The 22,446-nt window shown below is 38.5% G+C and overlaps 1 protein-coding gene across 1 annotated transcript; it reads left to right on the forward strand.

The window, feature by feature from the left end:
- The first annotated feature begins 2,322 nt into the window (after positions 1 to 2,322).
- Dcp-1 (Death caspase-1) lies at positions 2,323 to 20,533 on the forward strand. The gene is made up of 8 exons (XM_076202733.1): positions 2,323 to 2,480; positions 5,724 to 5,848; positions 6,157 to 6,292; positions 8,875 to 8,995; positions 15,182 to 15,360; positions 15,461 to 15,593; positions 16,619 to 16,771; positions 16,932 to 20,533. Exons 2-8 carry the CDS (start codon positions 5,730 to 5,732, stop codon positions 17,018 to 17,020), a joined length of 930 nt encoding a protein of 309 aa, XP_076058848.1. The 5' UTR covers positions 2,323 to 2,480; positions 5,724 to 5,729; the 3' UTR covers positions 17,021 to 20,533.
- The last annotated feature ends 1,913 nt before the right edge of the window (positions 20,534 to 22,446 follow it).

Consider the following 22,446-nt stretch of genomic DNA (forward strand, 5'->3'; position numbering starts at 1 on the left):
TCCAGGCACCTTTTTCCTTTCCTAAACCTACACTGATTTTCTCCTGTTGACCTCTGTTCCCCTCCTAATCTTCTCAGCACCCTCCCACACATCTTACCAACCATACCTACCAAACTAATTCCTCTAAAATGACTAATTTCACATTTGTCGTTTTTTTCCTTGTATAGTGGAACTATAATGCATTTCTCCAGTCCAGCGGGACACTCTCGCCTTAGGCACACATTAAATGATATTGCTGGCTATTCCACTATAATTACTCCTCCCTTCATAAAACACCACTTCTCTATCCCTAGTTCCTTGTCGGTTTTGTTTCTTTCAATGCCCAATCATTCTTCTTTCCCATTACGTTGATTTACATGTCATCTTCCACTGCTACAGACAAAGCCTCCTTGTCTTATACAATCAAGAAATCCCCGAAAATAATTATATATATACATTCTCTCTCTCTCATATATATATATATATATATATATATATATATATATATATATATATATATACTGTATATATATATATATGCGTAACCACTAAGAAAAGTAAACTAACGAAGCAGAGCACTTTCGTGTAATTACATCTTCAGTGCACTGAAGATGTAATTATACGAAAGCGCTCTGCTTCTTTAGTTTACTTTTCCTAGTGGTTTCTTACGCATTTGTAAACACACACACACACACACACACATATATAAATATATATATATATATATATATATATATATATATGCGTAACCACTAAGAAAAGTAAACTAACGAAGCAGAGCGCTTTCGCGTAATTACATCTTCAGTGCACTGAAGATGTAATTATACGAAAGCGCTCTGCTTCTTTAGTTTACTTTTCCTAGTGGTTTCTTACGCATTTGTAAACACACACACACACACACACACACACACACACACACACATATATATATATATATATATATATATATGTATATATATATATATGTATATATTTATATGTATATAAATATATATATATATATATATATATATATATATTCATCGTCTCACTACTGTTTTCACTTCCACTTTACATATCAAGGAATTTTATTAATACAGTGTTGATATCAAGCATCCTAGAAATACGTTAAAATATTTTGACACTGGAGAAATGGGAGCGATAACTGAACCACAGGCAGTATTTTTGTGAATAAACAGTAACCATATGAGGGTCCTTTAGAATGCCGCAATGGTATCAGTGACGTAGTTACAGTGCCCCCTTTGTTTCCAAACTCGCGAAGCCAACATCATGGCAACCTTGAGATAAAAATAGATATCGGTGTGCTAAGATAACTGCATAGACTTTAATGCTCCCAACACCAATATCCTATTATAATTTGGAAAATATAAAAGGCATCTTGGCAGAATGTAGTGATATGAGATGATAATCAAGGCTTTATGAAAATTCTAATTCATCGAAGTTGGAGAACTAGAAATCAACTATCCGTCAATTTTAGTAAAGAATTAACCAATAAATATAATTTGTAGCATATAGAACAACTGGCTAAACGATTCATGACTTGAAAATTCCTATTATTATCAGCATTATAATTTGACCATATTAAAATGCATTATAGCAATTTGTTCCATTTTCAAAAGACGAAGAGACGTGAGTAGGATCAATGCCAGCAGCCTATTTCACCATTGTATGCGTTTTGACGCAAACTCGCGATCCTTTGTCTAGAGCCAGCCGGAATCGGCCGAGACAGTCTGAATGGAGGTAGAGCTTAGTTGCCTAATCATACTCAGTCTAAAGGCCTGAACAGTTGGATTATGATATGTCATGATATGGTAAAAAGCAATGAAAAACATCGGCGATACATAGATCACTGTTTATTGGTAAAATCGTCAAAATGTCAACTACTCTACACCATCAGATTGTTATCAGTTTGATGTTTCTGCCCTACCACAAAATATATCTCTATCTATAGGGCTTTGGGTGTTCTTTTTCTTTACTACGGTGGTAAACAAAATAATTTTATTTTACATCTCATAAATGGCGCTCGTGCTGGATTATAAATGATTGATTTTCTGCGATAATAATGCATGCACTCATTTCCACGTATTCCATGTTCCTGGAAATAACTCCTTTTCTCTTGTGAACGTCATGTCATCGCTATGACGTGAAACGACTGTATACTTGCCAGATACCTGCTGTGAGAAAATTATGTTTGTAATAAACAAAGAAAATGAATGGTATTCGGCAAATTTAAAGTGCCAAGCACAACGTTTATGGAGTCAGTGAATGTGCGTGCTTTCGTTCAATTAATCAGAGTTCAGACGACTCCCGACAAGTTCAAGGAATTGGAGGAAGGGCCCCGGGAGTACTTCGGAAAACCAGAATCTGTGCAGTGTTATCAGAACCCTTGTGGTGGGAGGAGGAAGCATCACGCAGGATCGCACTTACTTTGTTTCAGATTCAAAACAAAGGGTGTGAATCAAGCAGGGAATCCGAAGACTTTTTTGTTTCATTCTTAAGAGGTAAAGTAAACATTGCAATCGATATGTAGGCATTCTTCTGAAGGAGAATGTGGCCATTAACCCCATTTGTTTGAATAAACCTTGATTGCTCAGGAAAAGCGTTTTTGTGGCAACGCAGTGTTATTTGTATTGTTTATATGTCTTTTTCTCACCACCAACATGTAAAATATAGATAATTGGGAGAATATTTTATATTGCATGTAAATATTGCAACAAACTGCTTTGTTGTTTACGTGTCATTCTTTGTAGACAAGACAACATGGCGTGGGTCATCTGGACATACGTGATAAAAACTGAAACTGGTGCAATATTTCACCAGAAAATTTCTCGATTCATATAGCATGTGTAAAGTTACCGTAATGGAAGTAGAGGACAAATAGCTTGGTCAGAAATAGGATGAAATGATAATGGAATTGGGAAATGTTGCAGGAAAACTATTATGATAGCTTTATTGTACACAAGACAACACTTCTCATTGTTGCGAGTTTGTACTTTGTTAATTGTACGTCCTATGCTATACTTTTGTATATACAGGCTAACTGAACGTTTTTGTGGTTTGAATAGCTTTAGGAGAAAGATGATTATGTACTTGTTTAGAAAAATAGCAAGAAATGGTGTACTTATATATTCTATATTTATCATCTGATTTAAGTAATTGTAGAGCCAGAGCATATATGTATACAACCTGTAAATCGGGTATACAGGGGAGGAGCATTATAGAAAAAGAAAAGTGTAGCAAAATTTAATCATACCCTCAGTTGTTTTCCCTGAACTAGATTTTGGCTTCTTTAATAGCTAGGTAGCCAAGTCAAAAGGCTGCCTCTCTTATAAGAGGGAAAGGCATTGGTGTTTAGATAGACTATATATATATAGGATGCCAGCAGTTGTGCTGCTCTACTGATCTATAGTAAATACCCTCAAATGGCAAGAATATACATGTATATGCCTTCATAAGAGAATATAGTAATCCCTCCCCTATACAAAATGCCTTTATGTGAATCTCCATTATCCAAACATGATTCATGTGTATTATATACCACTTTTATTAATTCATAATTCAAATTTTAGCACTGCAGTATCATAGAGTTTTGTTCCAGTAACATGCTAATACCTTTTTTCCATTTGAAAGATTATTTTTAGTATTTTTTAGAAGTGCACACATATGCAGTACAGCATTAGAAAATTAAATATTAATTTTGTGAATTATAATACATAATGTAATAAATATTTATCTTGGCAGAAATCAATATAAGAAAACATTGATTTGGAGGTCAGAGGTGATGGTGATGACCTCGAATTACAGGTACTGCATTACTAAATGCAGGTTAGAATAGACAAATTTATCATACTTTAATTTCTTTGGCCTCCGCCTCTACCAAAACAAAGATGGCGTCTCAAGCAACTGAAGTGGCTACGTCTGTTTGTTTATAGATTTTAGCAACCTTTTCTATTAATAATTTCTGCCAAGAATAACATACATTACATTTACAAAATTATTTAATTTTGTATTGCTATATCACATAGGTGTGCACTTCTAAAAATCCCCAAATTAGAACACACTGGTTCAATTAGTTTGGATATGAGAGGGATCATTGTAGATGAATTGTGAAAAGTTTGATCATTCAATTCATTACCCCCAGGAAACCAGCCACAACCACCTGTTTGACCCATAAGTCACCTAGTGAAGAGATATTGTGTTGCTGTCTGGAGAAAATGAGTGAAGGATGGTGTAATATTTGATGTTCTTTGTCATCTCATTCATTGTTGCACTGTCAGCAGTTGGTGTTGTGTTTGTATAATAGGTATACTTGCTGTAAATTGAAGAATACACCATTTAAAGGCATTATGATAAAAGAAGATGGCTTAATTTAGAATTGGACGGCATTTAGCAGGACTGGAAGGATGGTGTAATATTTGATGTTCTTTGTCATCTCATTCATGGTTCCACTGTCAGCAGTTGGTGTTGTGTTTGTACTGAGCACTCCCTCCCTGTATATATAGATCCTGTTTGGCAGCACAATTTGGTGATTGTATTCATATAATTGGGCAGTAACCAAGAGAACTATGAAATTTGCATGTTGAAATACATATGTTTACTGTAAGGTGAATTTTCTAATAAATTCATTATCATTAGAGACATCAAGGCTCAGAGCTTACTTTCTACCTGACTTTTTGCTCGCTATCCCTTAACTTTAACCTACAATCATACATAATATAATTGGATCACAAGCCCTCTGCTGAATAAGAAATGAAAATAATTGATTTAATAATAGGGCATAACTTATAAGTATACGAGTTAGTTTTGGTTAGTTTGTCACTGCACTCAACACCACTCACAGCTTGAAGCTGGTTGTTAGTCTACCATCAACCACTACGTGAATGGATTCCTGTGTTCTCTCTCTCCTCTGCAATGTATATTAATCATATTGTCAAATAAGAGTGATATATATCATTAGTAAGTCAAGAAAAAATGTGTCGTCTGCTACACCATTTTGAGTATTTTGCTGTTTGTCACATTTTTTAAGATAGTTACTATTTAGCAAAAAAAGAGAAAGCAAAGCATGTAAATAAACAGACACGAAAATGTAATAAAAAAGAATACTGGGCGAGTTGCTATTCTTGTCCGAAACATTTTTAAAACTGTGCCAAAACTAAGTGGGGCAACTGTACATTGTAAAATAAATAAAACACATCAAAACATGAAACCACAGAAAATGGAAGTGCCCTAACACCATAGAAAACCTTAAGTGAGGGGTATACTGATTTATTTGATATTCTAACATAGAAAAATTATTGTAATATGGTTCTTTTCCTTGCTGAGTTATTTTAAAACAAAATATATAAAAAGTTTATTTATTTTTTTTTTTTTATCTCTACCCAGGAGGCAGGTAGACAAGTTATGTTTCTGCAATTGGTCTTCCTGTCAGTTTGAATATAATGGATTGTAATGAGATTGGTCTGTAAGATGTGTTTTCTGTTAGTTTGATTTGAATATGGGGTATCCTTGGTATCTTTCCAGATGGTGAGAATTTTGTTGTAAAACCAGGAGTAGTTGAAAGTATCAGTCAGGGCCTATGTTTAGGCTGGAGTGTTTTAGATAGAGATTTTTATGAGATTGCATGGGTAACAACATAAAAATCTATCTTACTCGTATTGTAGTGGATTTTATGATTGCACTGGAAATTGGAAAAAAATCTCATATTCACTTGTCATTACAATAGTTTTTATTGTTGTATTTTCCAGGAAGACATGGCTGAAGAAGTTGAAACTAAACTATCCAATATGGATCTTGAAAGTAATGGGGAAGTTAAGAAAAATGGGTCCCCGGAGATACAAGAAGAGGTGGATGCTGGTGGGAAAGGAAACACGTAAGTAACAGAAGAATTGGTTATATCTTTGAATTCTTTGGATTTATACTTTTCATTATTAATCCATTGCTCTTAGGTGATAATGGTAATCATAATAATATCTATCATTCCACTGGAGGCAAGACTTCATGTTGAAAGGGCTAAGGCAACCTGAAGTAACTCCATTGTTATATTTTGCCTTTTATTGATTTTGTCATAGCTAACCCAGGGAATTTTAGGGCAAGATGTCATGCAGGTGTGATTAATATTTCACATGAATTTTATCTCCTAGAAATTGGTTTAATATTTTATGGAATTTGTCATTGCAGAGTCCAACTTCCACCCCATGGGTTTGGAAGAATGTCGTCAGCCCTTGAGGACCCCCACTATAAAATGACTCACAAACGCAGAGGCTATTGTGTCATATTCAACCACAGCACTTTCAACTCCATCTTACAGCTGGGAGTAAGTATGGGAAGATTGGTATTGTGTTTATACATACATACATATACCAAGGCTTTTTCCCCCTTACAAGTGGGGTAGGCAAAAAGAAAAAGGCATAAAATCATTCCCACCCATTCCATCCCTGAATACACTCCACACCCCTCCCTCTTATCTTAGCACCTCCTGAATGACGGGTCATCCCTGCACCCTGTCCACTGCCCTGGGTCAGAAGCAGTGTCGCAAGACACAGCACATCCACAGCAAGGCCGCTTCATTAAATCGGCGACCCCCCCTCTCCGTCCACCCATTGCATAAAATGAGAGGACGGGGAGAAATCCCTTTGGGCTGCGTCAAATTTTGCTCACACATACTACCTCACCCCCCATCCACCCGCCCATTCCACCTCATGCTATCCCAACATCATCCATATACAACCATTCTCCATTCACCCCTGTCTTCTGTCCTCTCCCGTCCTTCCTCAACAGACATTCCCCTCTTCCCCAAAGCCCCCTTCACCCCATCCATCCACCTCATCCTAGGATGCCCCCTCATGTTCACTCCCTCTACATCTGCCTTCCACACCTCTTTTACTAGTCTTTCTTCACTCATTCTTTCCATGTGTCCAAACCATCCTAATATTCTTTCATCAACCCTATCTCGCAGCTCCCTTTCCACCCCCGTTCTCCTCCTCACCTCCTCATTTCTCACTCTATCTAGCCTAGTAACCCCCATCATACTTCTCAGACACCTCATCTCAAACACATTCAAACTCCTTCTCTCTTCTTCTCTTGTGTGCCATGTTTCTGCCCCATACAGTGCTGTTGGCACAATCACTCCTTCATACAGTCTCCTCTTCGCATCCATTCCCAAATGTCTATTCCTCATTACACTCTTTAATCCACCAAGGCATTTACTCACTTCTCTCAATCTACATTCTACCACCACTTTCACTCCACCTTTCCCTGCCACATTTGCACCCAAGTATCTAAAACTATCCACTTCCTCCAGTCGCTTTCCCATAATGCTCACTTCCAGTCTACTGCCACTTTCACCCCTTGTACATCTCATCACCTTACTTTTACCCACATTTATCTTTAGCTTTCTTCTATCACATACTCTCCCAAACTCTGCCACCAACTTCCTCAATCCCTCCTCCAATCCTGCTACAAGCGCAGTGTCGTCCGCAAACAACAACTGATTCACCTCCCACTTTTCTCCATTTTCTGTAACCATCTCCAATCCCTTGCCCACTACCCTTGCATTTACCTCTCGCACCACCCCATCCATGTACAAGTTGAACAGCCAGGGTGACATAGCGCATCCTTGACGAAGTCCCACCTTTACTTCAAACCACTCACTCTCTCCATTTCCAATCCTGACACAAGCTCTACTATTCTCATAAAAACTCTTGAGAGCTCCTAGAAGCTTTCCTTCTATCCCGTATATCTTCATAACCTCCCACAGTGCCTTTCTGTCTACCCTATCATAAGTCTTTTCCAGATTCATAAAGGCCCAAAAAACATCCTTCCCCTTTCCTATAGCTTTCTCACATATCTGTCTTACCACAAAGATCTGATCTACACAACCTCTACCTGTCCTAAACCCACACTGTTCCTCACCAATTACTCCGTTTGTTCCTCTCCTAATCCTCTCAACCAAGATCCTCCCATAAGCCTTCCCAACTACACTCAACAAGCTAATCCCTCTGAAACTACTACATTCACACTTGTCCCCTTTTCCCTTGTAAAGAGGAACTATACAGGCACTCCTCCAGTCCTCCGGCACTCTACCCTCTCTCCAACAAACATGTGTTGTGTTTATACTATTGCTTAACATTGATATTTAAAGATTCATCTCCTCTATTGTCCTGTGCAATTAAACCAGTGCTCTAAGTCAAGAGACTGAGAAGCATTTGTAGTAAGTGCTGAAACTATCAGTTGTTTTAAGAAATGATTAGACAACTTTATGAATGGGGATGACAGGTTGTGATGGATACGGACCTGCCTAGTGTAGGCCTTATGGTCTCTTGCAGTCTCCTTCATTCTTATGTTATTATGTACATTAAATTATTCATGTGCACATCAGGTTGCCTGGTGTATGATGAGGCATCATAATACACATATTACAGAATATAAGGTTATTGCTCTCATACTTGTTGTCTTTCACCCTGAATAAATATAACATTACAGAAAACGTGATCAAGCCTGTTCACAGAATATGGGGTCACTCAGCTACAACTACAAAATAAATACAGATTGACCTCTCATTAACAGACGTTAATTAGCTGTGTTTGCGGTGTTTATGGTGCTGTTGTTTAGTGAAGTGCAATCACTATGCCACCCAAAAACCACTCCAAATCAACGGATTATTCACATCAACGGACACCGTTACCCCCCCGTTTTAGTCCGTGAATGAGAGGTCAATCTGTACAATCAGGAAGCTGACACTGGCATCCTCATACACCCAACTCACAGTTCATGACACATACATAGGCATCACCATATTCAAGAGGTTGATTTTGTATCTATACCTATATTTTGTTGATGGCGTAGCAGCAATGTATTAGTTGAATCCGCACTGAAAATTTTTCTTTTTGACATCAGGATCGCAGTGGCACAGACCGAGACCGAGACCAGATGGAAAAGTTGTTCTTTGAACTTGGCTATGAAGTGAAAGTATACAACAACCTGACTGTTCAAAAGCTGAATAATGCAGTAAGGGAACGTAAGTGTCTGTACCAACATGCAGGAGATTCATTTTTACATGTTATAATGTTGTCTTTGTTAAAGGGGTGATTGTGCATAAACAGAGACTTGGGATTTATAGGTGGTGTAGAGTAAAAGCTAAAATGTTTGAAATAAAAAGAGTTTAAGAAGTGTGGTTGGAGTTACGAGGATGAATAATGTGAGAAACAAAGAGGTGAGGCAGAGAGTGGGATGGAAAAAGCTGATAGATAGGGGTGATCAGAGAATGATAGGATGTTTTGTGTGTATTGCAAGAATGAGTGAAGAAAGAATAGCAAAAAGAGTGTAGAAGGCAGAAGTTAATGGAGTAAACTTTATGGGAAGACTGAGAACAAGTTGGATGAATGTGGTGAAATGGACATTGGGTAAAGCAGGCGTCAGTTGATTGGGGAAGGCAAGAGATAGGTGTGAGTGGAGAGTGGTAAAGAATGGATAAAAAAATGATTTGGTCTTGAGTTGATAATGGGGTGGGGAAGCAACTAATGGTTGGTACCAGTGAGTGGTACTTTGAGGCAAATGTTAGAGGGAGTTATCTCCCCACTGCCGATCTTCACAACTGAAACACTCAGCTCTGTCAGGAGGTGCATCCCTTAGAGCAGTGGTTCTCAACCTGTGGTTTATGGAACTCAATTGGCCACGAGGGTCAATAAAAGGGACCGCCAACCAAAAGCCACTAGCAGTTAGGGAATGCAAAATGATTATATTTAGTGTTGAGGTCATCTCCAGTAGTTTAAGAAACAGTAGTGTATAACTACGGGGTATACGTGAATGTAGATTGAGAACCCCGGCCTTAGAGGCTGGTGCATTGTTCCTGGACTGGGCCCAAAGTCTGTGTCATCTAATGTGTAAGGGTTTGTGTGTATATATATATATATGTATGTATATATATATATATATATATATATATATATATATATATATATATATATTTTTTTTTTCTTGTACTTCCCATACGGAAACCTGCTAATCAACAACTGCTTTCATCCTCCTGCTACTTCTATTCATGGTGACATGGAAACATAACAAGTATACATGTGGCAGTAGAAATTACAAGGAAAATTAATTATTGTAATGGGAGAAAAGAATGATAGGGCTATAGGAAAAGAGGAAATATCATGAGCATTGAAAGCAATGATAGCAGCCAAGGTACTCGGAGTAGATGGCTGTGACATGGAACGTCTATTGAAAGGAGAAGCAATTATAGTAGATTGGCTTGTCCTATGGTTTAAAATGTGTATAAGAAAAGGAAGTGGACTGGAGGAATGCATGTATAGTTCCACTATACCAGGGGTCACCAAACTACTTTAGCCTGCAAGGTCAGTTCATCTGATCTGCCACTGCACTGTAATGAAAGAAAGAAAAAAATGCATATTCAACATATACATACATATATATATATATATATATATATATATATATATATATATATATATATATCACTTACTTTGTCCCCCTTGCAAGAGAGCCAAAGTCAAAGGCATAAATCTACTCCCACTCATTTCATCTCCACAAACTCTATTCCCATTCACTACCCCTCCCTCCCTCTTTTCTTGGCTCCTCCTGGATGAATGGTCAGCCCTGCAGCTCACCCACTGCCCTGGGTCAGAAGTAATGTAGCAAGACATAGCACATCCACAGTAAGGCCACTTCATTTAATTGGCGAACCCCTCTCCACCCCCTCATGCAGAAAAAAGCACACGAGGAGAAATCCCTCTGGGCTGCATCAAAATATTCACTCATACTCCTTCATCCCCCCCATCCCCCACCCACTCCCTTCCATGCATCACAGCATCATCCATACACAACTATTCTCCACCCACCCCTATCTTCTGGCTTCTCCCCTCCTCAACAGATATTCCCTCTTTCCCAATGCCCCTTTTACCCCATCCATCCATATCCTCCTTGGTTGCTCCCTCATGTTCACCCCACCTCTGCCTTTCACACCTCTTTTACTAATCTTTCTTCACTCAATCTTTCCATGTGACCAAACCATCACAATACTCTTTCATCAACTCTATCTCCCAACTCCCTTTCCACCCCCACTCTCCTCCTCACCTCATTTTTCACTCTATCCAGCCTAGTAACCCCTACCATACTTCTCAGGCATTTCATCACAAACACATTTAAACTCCTCTCTTATTTTCCATGTTTCTGTCCCATACAGATGCTGTCAGCACAGTCACACCTACAAAGGATTACAAAGGTGGAGCATGCCGACAGGAGACCTTTTGGTCCATAACTAGGTCGGATGCGAAAAAAATTATAATAATAATAAATAAATGAATAATATAATAATATAAATAATAATAAATCAAATAAATAAACGTATTGGTATAGTTAGATAATAAACGAACAGATAAATAGTAAATAATAATAAATTGACATATAACTTATAATAAATGTGAATCAAGCAAATAATAATAAACAAATGATAATAAAACAAATAAACAAATAACATAAAATAAATGGCAGTCATTACAGAATCTTGCTTAGGTGTTTATCTAAATGATTTAGCTGAAAGCTGGACTTCCCTTCAACCTTTACGTTTAAGTAAAATTATCATTTTACTTAAAACATTATAATTCAATTATAATCAAATGCGGCCGTCAGGAAGCTTCGATCCTGGGTCCCTCATATCACAAGTCCCACGTGCTACCAGTTTTACCACGCAGAGCTTTACAAGAGCGGTAAACAGATACGAACTTGTATTCTGAATAGGGAGAGACTGGAACGAGTGAATTGTTCCATAACAGTTTAGGTTCGAAGTAACATCTTGTAGCCAACGGTCACCCGGAGCAACATCCATCTTCCGAACAGCTGCCGCAAACAAATGAACCAATCAGAGCGCTTGTTCCCACGTGGCGGGAGGGTGGGAGGAGGAGGAATAGGAGCCAGTCCTGTAACATCATCAGCTCTTGTTAGTGTCACAGATGCTCATTCTTTCTCTTTTTTTCGAGTATCACTGATGCAATTTAAGCGCGGGTGTTGCTGAAATGGATATATTTCTTTATTTTATATTAATGCATCAAATAACATTTTTACGATGATTTTGGAAGAAAGGGGAAAAAGGCAAGATAGGAGGCACAGACAGAGAGAGAGAGAGAGGGAGAAAGAAAGGGAGGGTGAGAGAGAGAAAACGATAGAGAGAGGGCGAGGAAGAAGGGGAGAAAGAGAGAGGGAGCGAGAGAGAAAGAGAGCGGTGGTCTTGTTAAATCCGTCTTATAGTTACACAAAGGAAGCAGACTAATTGGAAGCCGAGGTCGCGGGATACGATGTAAAATCGAACACCTTCCGCGCAAACGTTACAATCCGTTTAGGTACACAAATGCCTCGAACCCAAAACCCGGCTTGTTTAACTTGTCCCTTTTAACACTGAACAAGACTTTCAGGTCCTCCCTTTGGCACCTGGGGATTATCTTTATCCTCTGTGGTGGTGGGGGGAGATTCTTCTCCAACCCCCCATTTCCCCCCCAACAGTCAATTGGTCAAGAATACAAATGCGTTTCAGTCCTTGCCAATCCTGCCATCTTATTCTATTCAGGTGAACAGAAAACATTCCTATAATCTCCTCATACCATCCATTCCCAAACGTCTATTTCTCGTTACACTTTTTAATCCCCCAAGGCATTTACTTGCTTTTCTCAATCTACATTCTACATCCACTCCTCCCTTTCCTGCCACATTTGCACCCTAGTATCTAAAGCTATCCACTTCTCCCAATCTCACTCCCTTAATACTCGCTTCCAATTTGCTGCCACATTCTTCCCTTGCACATCTCATCACCTTACTTTTACCCACATATATCTTCAACTTCTTTTGCACACCTTCCCAAACTCTGTCACTAATCTCTCCTCTGATCCTGCTACAAGTGCAGTGTCATCAGCAAACAACAACTAGTGAATCTCCCATTTTTCTCCATTTCCTTTAACCATCTCCAATCCTTGGCCCATTACCCTTGCATTTACCTCTTGCACCACCCCATCTATGTATAAATTGAACAGCCAAGGCTACATAACAGATCCCTGGTAAAGTCCCACCTTTACCTCAAACCACTCACTCTCTCCATTTCTAATTCTAATACAGGCTCTACTACTCTTGTAAAAACTTATGACTGCTCTTAACAGCTTTCTTCCTATTGCAGATATCTGCAATATCTCCCACAGTGTCTTCCTGTCTACCCAGTCATCACATTTTCCAAATCCATAAGGGCCTAAAAAAAACATTGTTTTCTTCCAAAGCTTTCTCACATATCTCCCTTACCACAAAAATCTGATCCATGCAACCCCTACCTGTCCTTAACCCACACTGTTCCTCACCAATTACTCCCTCTGTTCCTCTCCTAATCCTCTCAATCAAAACCCTCCCATAAGTTTTTCCAACTACACTCAACAAATTGGTCCCTCTGAAAGTACTACTCTCACACTTGTCCCCTTTTCCTTTGTAAAGCGAAACTATACTGGCACTCCTCCAGTTCTCTGGCACTCTACCCTCTTTTAAACAAACACTAAGCAACCTTACCAGCCAGTCTACCATCACTGTACCTCCCTTTTTCAAACACTTTGCATGACACCCATCTAACCCAGGTGCCTTTCCTGCTCTCATCATTTTAATAACTGCTTTCGCCTCATGTTTCCTTATTTCTCCTCCATTTTCCTCATCTATCACTTTAATTTTCTTAGCACTTCCCAGTGTAACTACCTTTCCCTCCCTATCCTTCACATTTAGCAACTCCCTAAAATACTCTGCCCATCTTCCTCTTACTGGCATCCCTTTCATTATCATCTTTCCATCTGCACCTTTTACCTTTTCTTCTCTACTTGATTTGCCTCCTCTTCCTATGTTAATTTCTTTCCAAAACATCTTTTTATTACTTTTTATAATTTTCTGTCATACTCATACCCCATTTCACATCTGCTCTCCTCTTTGACTCCTTTATTTTATGCTGTACTTTTCTTCTTTGTACCTCTCATATGATTCATCCTATTCTGTAACCTCGCTGGCTGAGCAGGTTAGGGCATTGTTACTTGCAGCGAAGGTCAAGGTGAGGGTGGTTTGAATACTGCCACTGGCGAAATTGAACCAAGGGCATGATTCATTAAATTCCACGCAACAAAGCCCTCTGTGAGGGGCACTGTCCTAGCCTCCCGATAGTGGGGGAGTGAGTGAAGTTAAATCATATCATCATCATTTTGTAACCAACCTTCTTTGCTTCATCATCCCTCTGCTCACTACCCTTTCTTCCGTTTCCTCCTGTCCTCCTTGTTCCACACAACATCTTTGCACACCTTGAAACATCCCCATTTCTCCTCCACTCCTAGTTCTACTCTACCCTTCTCTCCCACTCTTCTCTCAGCTTCTTGTATTCCTTCTCCTTCTCTTTCTCAATTAAGCAGTTTACTCTAAGCACCTCCCTACCTTCTATCATTTTCCTCTTTCTCCATCTATCCTCCACTCTCAACTTACCTTCCACCAAAAAATTATCTGATATTCCTCCACTCTCTCCCCTTAGAACATGTACATCAAAAATTTTTCCTACTCCTGGTTACCACTGTATAGTCCAATAAAGTCCTGTCTACCACCCTCTCCCATGTGTACTTATGCTTGACTTTCTTCCTAAACACTGTATTTGCTATCATCAAATCTCTAAATACATCACCATCATCTCTCCAGTATTATTTTTTCCTGAAACCCCACACTTCCCAACCACTCTATCCATGGGCTTGTCTCCTACCCTAGCAAAGAGATTTCCCAATACCACCACATTGAAATTTTTTCCCTAAACCCTCTATGCACTTGTTTAAATGTACCCAAAACCTCCCTTTCCTCAACACTTCTCACTATCAGGCCCCTATGCACTTACAAAAACCCACATCTCCCTTCCCAGTTTCACCTTCATCCACATTAACCTTGAAGAAACCTTCCACTCCACTACATACTTATCCATCTCTTCACTTACTAATATAGCCACCCCATCTCTCTGGAGACAGTGTGAACCCCTCCTGTTGGAGGTGAAGGTGTTAATGGGTTTTGAAGTAGTGAGATAATTGTCTCATGTTCATCTGACAAATACTTATTATTGGTCCTTTGTAGTCCACTACCTAAAGTAAATCAAGAGTGAAATGATTTTATGATAGATATTTTATAGTTACTCTTTTTATACTCACAGTTGGCCAGGAAATAGATCATACGGATTGTGACAGCTTAGTGGTGGTGTTTATGTCTCATGGGGAGCAAGATATTCTTTATGGACAGGATGCACAGTTCAAAGCAGAAAAACTTTGGTCAGAATTTACATCTGACAAATGCTCAAGTCTAGCTGGGAAACCTAAACTCTTCTTTATCCAGGTAAAAGCCAGTGACTCAGTGTTAGAGTTTGTGAGTGTAATATACTGTATATATAATATTATTTTAAGGATTGGAAAAAATCTAATGAAAATTCTTACAGGCTTGCCGGGGAGACATGTTAGATAAAGGTGTGACCTTGGTTAAGGTTCCACGTGATGAGGTTGATGGAGGTGCATTCTCATACAAGATTCCTACACAAGCAGACTTCCTAATATGCTGGTCGACAGTTCCTGGTAAGTAGAATTCACTGTAATCCAGCCTAACGGGTAAAGGCTACTTTAAGATATTGTAATTATTTGAAGGACTAGCAGTTTTATTTAGATATTTGTGAATGTGTTTGAGATGAGGTTCCTGAGAAGTATGATAGGGGGTTACTAGGTTGAATAGAGTGAGAAACGAGGAGGTGAGGAGGAGAATGGGGGTGGAAAGGGATTTTGGAGATAGGGTTGATGAAAGTGTATTGGGATGGTTTGGACACATGGAAAGAATGAGTGAAGAAAGATTAGTAAAAGGTGGAAGGATGATGCATCACCCTACTTGCATTATGAAATATAAAGTCACTGCTTTATTACTCATTAGGAGTTTATTATTACTCAGAGTAAAAAAGAATGAGTAATACAGCAGTGACTTTATATTTTATGTGAGTAATGTGATGCAAATTACATGTGACGGCCAATGCTGTGTGCGAGAATTTCAGTCTTGGGTGAAATTTCCATTCTGTTATTTTTTATTTTATTTTGTTCTAGTTTAAGTATGTTTGGGTGTTTCTTGTTGCTATTTTGTATTTACTGTGGTGGGTTATTGCCAGGTCATCTGCCTGTGAGAGAACATTGGTGTTTAGTTCTGGTTCTGGGGTTGGGTTAACAGTAATGGTGAAAGCGTTGTGCCTTGAGGGACTCCCATTAATTTGAGTGCAAGAGGAGGGTGGTCAATATAAGATGAAGCAGTGGGAAAAAAGTAGCTCTGGCTTATTGGGTCCTGCCATGCCTTGTTAAATTGCTTTTGACCCAACCAATGTGACTCAGGATAGGGCAACCCTTCATCCCTAAGTTGCTGTGATGGGAAGGGATGGTTGAATGGGTTTTATTTATGTTTGATATTGGTATTTGCTTCTACATAGCCACACCCATTTTGAGGGGGAATGGACTTTTGCTTTGTTTGTGCTTTGACTCTGCCACCCCTCTTATGAGGTATATATACCATATATGTGTAAAACAAATCAGTAAGATTTATTTTTACTATTGTTCTTTTACAACAGGATACTTTTCATGGAGGAACACATCGAATGGTTCATGGTTTGTTCAGTCTGTTGTGGAAATTTTTCGCCGTGAACATGCTCACAAGGACGTGCTCTCAATGCTTACATCTGTCAACAGGTTTATGATAGCCAACTTTGAGTCCAATACTCCATGTAAGTATTGATTTATTTATTGTGTGTGTTTTGTCCATTAGTTGAAGTATGTAGGGTAAGAGCAATGCTCTTACAGTATTGTCTCCATGTTCCCATTGATCATTTTTGGGGCCTTTGGGGTGTAATTATGTATTATTGACTTGTTTAATTTGTTTTCCAGCACAAGCGCACATGCATGGCAAGAAGCAGACTGCATACATTGTTTCAACATTGATGCGAGATGTTTACCTGCATAAAAAGAATCAGTGACCTGAAGGCCAATCCATAGCAGACCAAAAACCAAATACGGTAAATAAAAAGAAAGGGAGGTTTAGAAGACTTAGAGGAAGATGCCCCATTTCTTAATGTACAATATCATTGTTTGTGAACTCCATCCTCATAGATTTTGATGCTTCATATGCTTTGGTTGTTTATGGACCTCTCAAGACATATTACATATCATGGAAGATAAGCTTTGCAAACTTAATGATTATCTTGCTCTTCTAAAAGGCTCATTTCCACTGCCAAGCAAAAGTGCCTTATCAAAACTAAGTCTACACTGTCACATTTGTGGTGGAGCACGGAACAGCAGGTCCTGCCACTGTATGCTGCTCTCTAACCTCAAAATGCCCACCTTAATGGTCTTTTCTACTAGGGGGTCAACCAGAATTAAAGTGTAAGACTCCCCTCTTGAAGACTTTGCTTATATACATACTCATAGTGTTTATTTGGTTTGCATGGAGGCCAGTATATTGGATATGCAAGTAATTGAAGTACTTGTCAAATGTTTTGGATACTTGTCTGAATGTAGGGTTCAGATATTTGGCATTTTTGTGTCTCAAGTCAGGGTATGTGCAAAGGAATATTGAAGACTAATTGGGCAAGAGCATTTATATGCTTGTATATATTCATATGCTTCTTTCAAATGTATCACATTTGTACAAAATTCCTTATGTTTGTTATGAGCATTTTTGTTGTGAATGCAAGTTGCATTATATCATTTGTAAACTAAGTCTTAGTTAATCTTGTAAGGTTGAATTTGGGTATTAAGTACAGTACCATAATTGGAGGTTGTCTTGAAAATATCAGCATACCAATAAGAATATTAGTATTAGATCAGATGCTCTCTTTTCCTCTACCCCCACACTCATCTCATGATTTGTACCTTCATCTTTTCCACTTCCCTTTTTCTTGTCTCCTTTCATACATAAACCAAAATGCCTTTTCCACCTTATAAGGGAGGGTACTTCAGTCAAAGCTTACACCTTTTCATTGTCCCTCCCATCTTTGCACTTTGTGGATGATAGGTCATCCCTGCCCCATGTAACAGTGCTTGGGAGTGCAATATATATATATATATATATATATATATATATATATTTTTTTTTTTTTGTCAACCCCTCCCTTTCCATTTGCCTGTCCTTTCTATTTTCCCTTTACATAGGATTCATCCCTCCCTTTGCTTCCTCTCTCTTTCTCTCGCTCCCTGTGTGTGTGTGTTTGTGTCTGTCTGTCTCTCCCCGTACCACCATCCACCTTGTTTCTTGAGAGACGCACCATCCTCTGGTTACTTATTCTTCCTCCCATTCTCCAGTTGTTCCTTTCATCCACTTTCAATCCCTTCCATATTTTTTCTCTCTTTTGTCTAAAATTTATGCCAAGGATAGGTGCAGCACAGTGAGGGTGGATGCAGGCCACAATGTAGATTGTTAGATACACTTATTAGCTTGCATTATACCAAAGTAACTTATTGGTTACTTGCTGATATAAGACCAACACTATTTTAGGTTGTAAGTGTTCACATATTATATATGGACATGACGAAACAGTCCCAGTGTTGTTTCATTTGCCATGGAAGATTTCCCCATGGGGAAATGTTTCCACCCAGGTTCTTGGAATGATCAGTTCCATTACCACATGTGGATCTAGGAGGAAGGGTAATTTTCTAGTTACCGTTCCTGCTGACTACAGTTGGTGTTATGAAACTTGTCTTTGAAAGATTCTAGATTAATGGGGTGCTGTGATAATGCCCTGGGATATTCAAGTAAAGTTGTTTTAGTCCTGCAACTTGATTTTTCTTGCAAGATGGATCTCATCCCAGTTACCAACATGTACTCAGTTCCCCTGTCTTTTTGTAGTATCTTTGTCAAGGTGGTAAAGCTAGGCAGTTTTTGATAGGTACGTGGTCATGAGCTACCAGTAAATGAACAGGCAGCTTTTTGCTGGCCTGAGAGTCATAGCTAAGGGTCTTGAAAGGTGTTGTAGAAGATCTTTATTATATTTTTTGCACAATCAAACTGTCAGGGTTCATGAATTCAGGTGTCCATAAGTGCTTCAACATTTTTATTGATCTCTTTAAAGCTTGTATTCTCTGCCATCTAGGGTTTGATATATTAGCTGCTCAATATCAGGCTGGCCTTTTTTATATGATTAGAAACATTGAATTAGCTACATACTAGACAGAGCCAATCTTTGTGCCATTTGAGTGAAATTAATTTTATAGATGTTATACATTTGTGTTTCTTGTTTTTATATATTTTACCAAGGTTAGGTCTGACAATTTCTGCACCTATTTTTCCAAGTGCTGGATTATTTTAAATTTATGTATTGCGAGACCCACATTGTACCTACAAGTGGTGGTCCCACAAGATGGATGTCAGAATGAATCTTGGCATCCACTTTCAAGACCTAGTAACATCCTTAACACCAACCTGACAGTCAGTCTGTCAATTTCTACAGTCTTTCCACCACTACTGACAACTACTCCCCTTCCACAATAGTACAATGCAGACAACAATCCGTTTCTTCCTAGGGAGAATTGTGGGAGAGCTTGAAGACTTGCTAGCTGCTTTCAGGCTGTGGGTTTCCAATCATTGAAACTTTAGGCAACAACAATTATTATTGTTGTTATTATTATTATTATTATATTGCTTTAGTTTTGTTTATAGAACCAGCCAAAATTAGTATATCATAATTTAGCTGTATGATTGTATACTGCATAATTTAAACACCTAGAAATGTAGAATATGTAAAAGAAAATCCCTCCTAATGCACAAAGTCCACCCTGTACTTTCAAATATAACGGATGTCTTTCACTTCCAGTGATAATATAAATTTGATGTGTAGATTAATGTGACTCATGAAAGTGTTAAGCTCAAAATAGTCATTTACAGTAAAAAAAAAAATATATATATGAATATCGTAGTACCCTGTTAGTGCAGAAAGCCAACCTTCAAGATACTGAGTCAGATTAGCAAGTTGACCTTGCTATTGTAGCACAACTTTCTAGAAACACTAAACTTAGTGTTGTGATTCTTTTTATGTAAATTTAGAATATTTTACTGGTAACCTGCCTTATAAAGAGGAAAAGCTATTGGTACATGCACACACATATATGTGTGCGTGTGTGAATGTGTGAACTTTTCTGATCTGATGTCAGTAGTGTAGTTTCAGTAGATTATTGAAATCCCATCAAAAGTATCTAGAATTTGAACAAATGTTTTTTCCACATCTACTTAGCTCGTTTGTCTTATGGTATCTTTCAGTGTGTTGATTTGGGATTTTGGGTGAAGTTATTAAGATTGATTTTCAGCTTCACTAGTTAAAGTTTGTAATTTGACAATTAATTTCCTTTTAAAGGAAACTTTGAAATGAAAGGAAACAAAAAATTTTTTTTAGATGTGACGTACACAGTAGGACATTGCTCAAGTTCATGTAGATGATACTGAAGTCTTTCAATTGATTGATGTTTAAAGATAAATAAAGTGTCCATGTTTCAATATTTATGTAGAAATTTTAATATCCTTATTATGGAGGTTGTGGTGTAATCTCTTAATTGTGGGTGACATTATATGATGCTAAAGCATAACACTGGCATTGCCACAAGTGAGAAATGATACAGCAGCATAGGAAACTTTACTGGCACTTTTGAGAATTTAACAAGTGTATGTGGACTGACAATACGATAATTGGTGATGCTGTGAAGTGGTTCAATGATTTGCTATGATGATAGCGAAAATCAGCAAGAAAATACACCTACTAAGAGTCATTACAAGCACTGATTTTGATAACAGAAATTCTAATGGCCATCAATTGGCAAGACAAACACAAAACAACTTGCATATAATGTAGAGTGGAGAACTGAGACAGTATGCACTAAAAACACCTGTCCGGACGATCTGATCGGTGAGCATTCCCGTTAACGGGCAAAGTTCAAACTATCAAATTGTCCGAGTTCTCGTCGAGCGAAATCACTAAAGCGGTGCTCGATAGCTGGAGCTTCGACCCTGCCAGACGCAAGTTAATATCGTGAACCCGCAGCAGGCTTCTCCCATGTTCCTTTTTCTTACATTTCTTTAGACACAAAGCAATTATCATGGTGTACAATATCTTCTTGACAATGCTAGGCGCCATGATTGTCATACCGGACTCCACACGCTACTAACGTCGTAGTGCACGCCCAGCTATTCATCAACTTGGTCGTGTCTTATATAGTCTTTGTTGTAGACAACATTCACGAGCAGGCCCGGCAGAATTTGCACGCCAACTGCACTCCCCGACGAGCACGCCCGATCGTCTTGACACGGCTTAGACTTAACAGGTATGCAAAGATTCTAATTGCCTCAGATGCACTCATTACATAAATGACACAACACATACTACAATGCCCCTACATTGTAGAAAACAACAATATATTTTCTCATAGTGATTTGTGAACCTGGGTCACCTGGTCAGAGGCTATCGCCAGTAACCGGCTGTAGGTCTCCTGTAAGATAGACAAAGGACAGTAGATCGGCTGAATGATTACGATAATGATTCACTAATCTTGCCACCATAGTATACACATATTGGCAGTTTATAAAAAGTTCAGTAATAGTACATGTAATAAACAACATTATTGGAATGTAGTGGGTGTGGGCAGTGGCGGATCCAGGATTTATTTATTTTTTTTTTTTTTGGGGGTGGGCTAACTTGAATTTTGTAAATGTAGATGACGCTGTGGGGGAACTAACCTGGATTTTGTAACTATAGATGACGCTTACAAAGATATGTACTCTGTATCATGAATACGACGATTTTGAATAAAATTTAATTTGAAGTATATGTTCTCACTCCTTTTTTCAGAATATTGGGCAAAAGCAATAATTTTAGATTTTAAAATTTACCCTCAATGATGTGTTGAATATACTTCTACCACTGCTTTCTGCCATGTGGCAGGTTTCACGACCTCCACAATGAGGTATTAAAGGAACAAATTTGGGGTGGGGGCTAAAAAGATAATGGATCCGCCACTGTAGTCTGTCTATGGGAAGAGCTGGCACAAAAGAGCCAAAATTCGGGCAAAAAATTGGGAAAATTATAACCTTATGCAATTTTACAGAACTTGTGCTATCTTTTAAGCCCCCCCACCCCCAAGTCACTGTGTTTGTGGGAGCAGCTAGCAAAACCTCTCAAAAACTAGAGGTACGACCAAACTTATGTACTACTATTGATAATTAAAATGCGACCTTTGGTAACCTATCATAGAATTTGCATCTATACTCCCAAAATCATTGTAGGAGGAGCCAGCACCAATGCTGAAACTTTGGCCGGAAGAGCGTGAAGCTAAGTAACATGAGTTGCTATTGATGCTGAAAAACCGATCATTTGACAGATTAACCCCTTCCATACGGTGCCGCATACGTAGGCGGCATGAG

This window comes from Oratosquilla oratoria, chromosome 19, assembly GCF_046742065.1.
Source record: "Oratosquilla oratoria isolate Oo_2021 chromosome 19, ASM4674206v1, whole genome shotgun sequence".
Lineage (NCBI taxonomy): Eukaryota > Metazoa > Arthropoda > Malacostraca > Stomatopoda > Squillidae > Oratosquilla > Oratosquilla oratoria.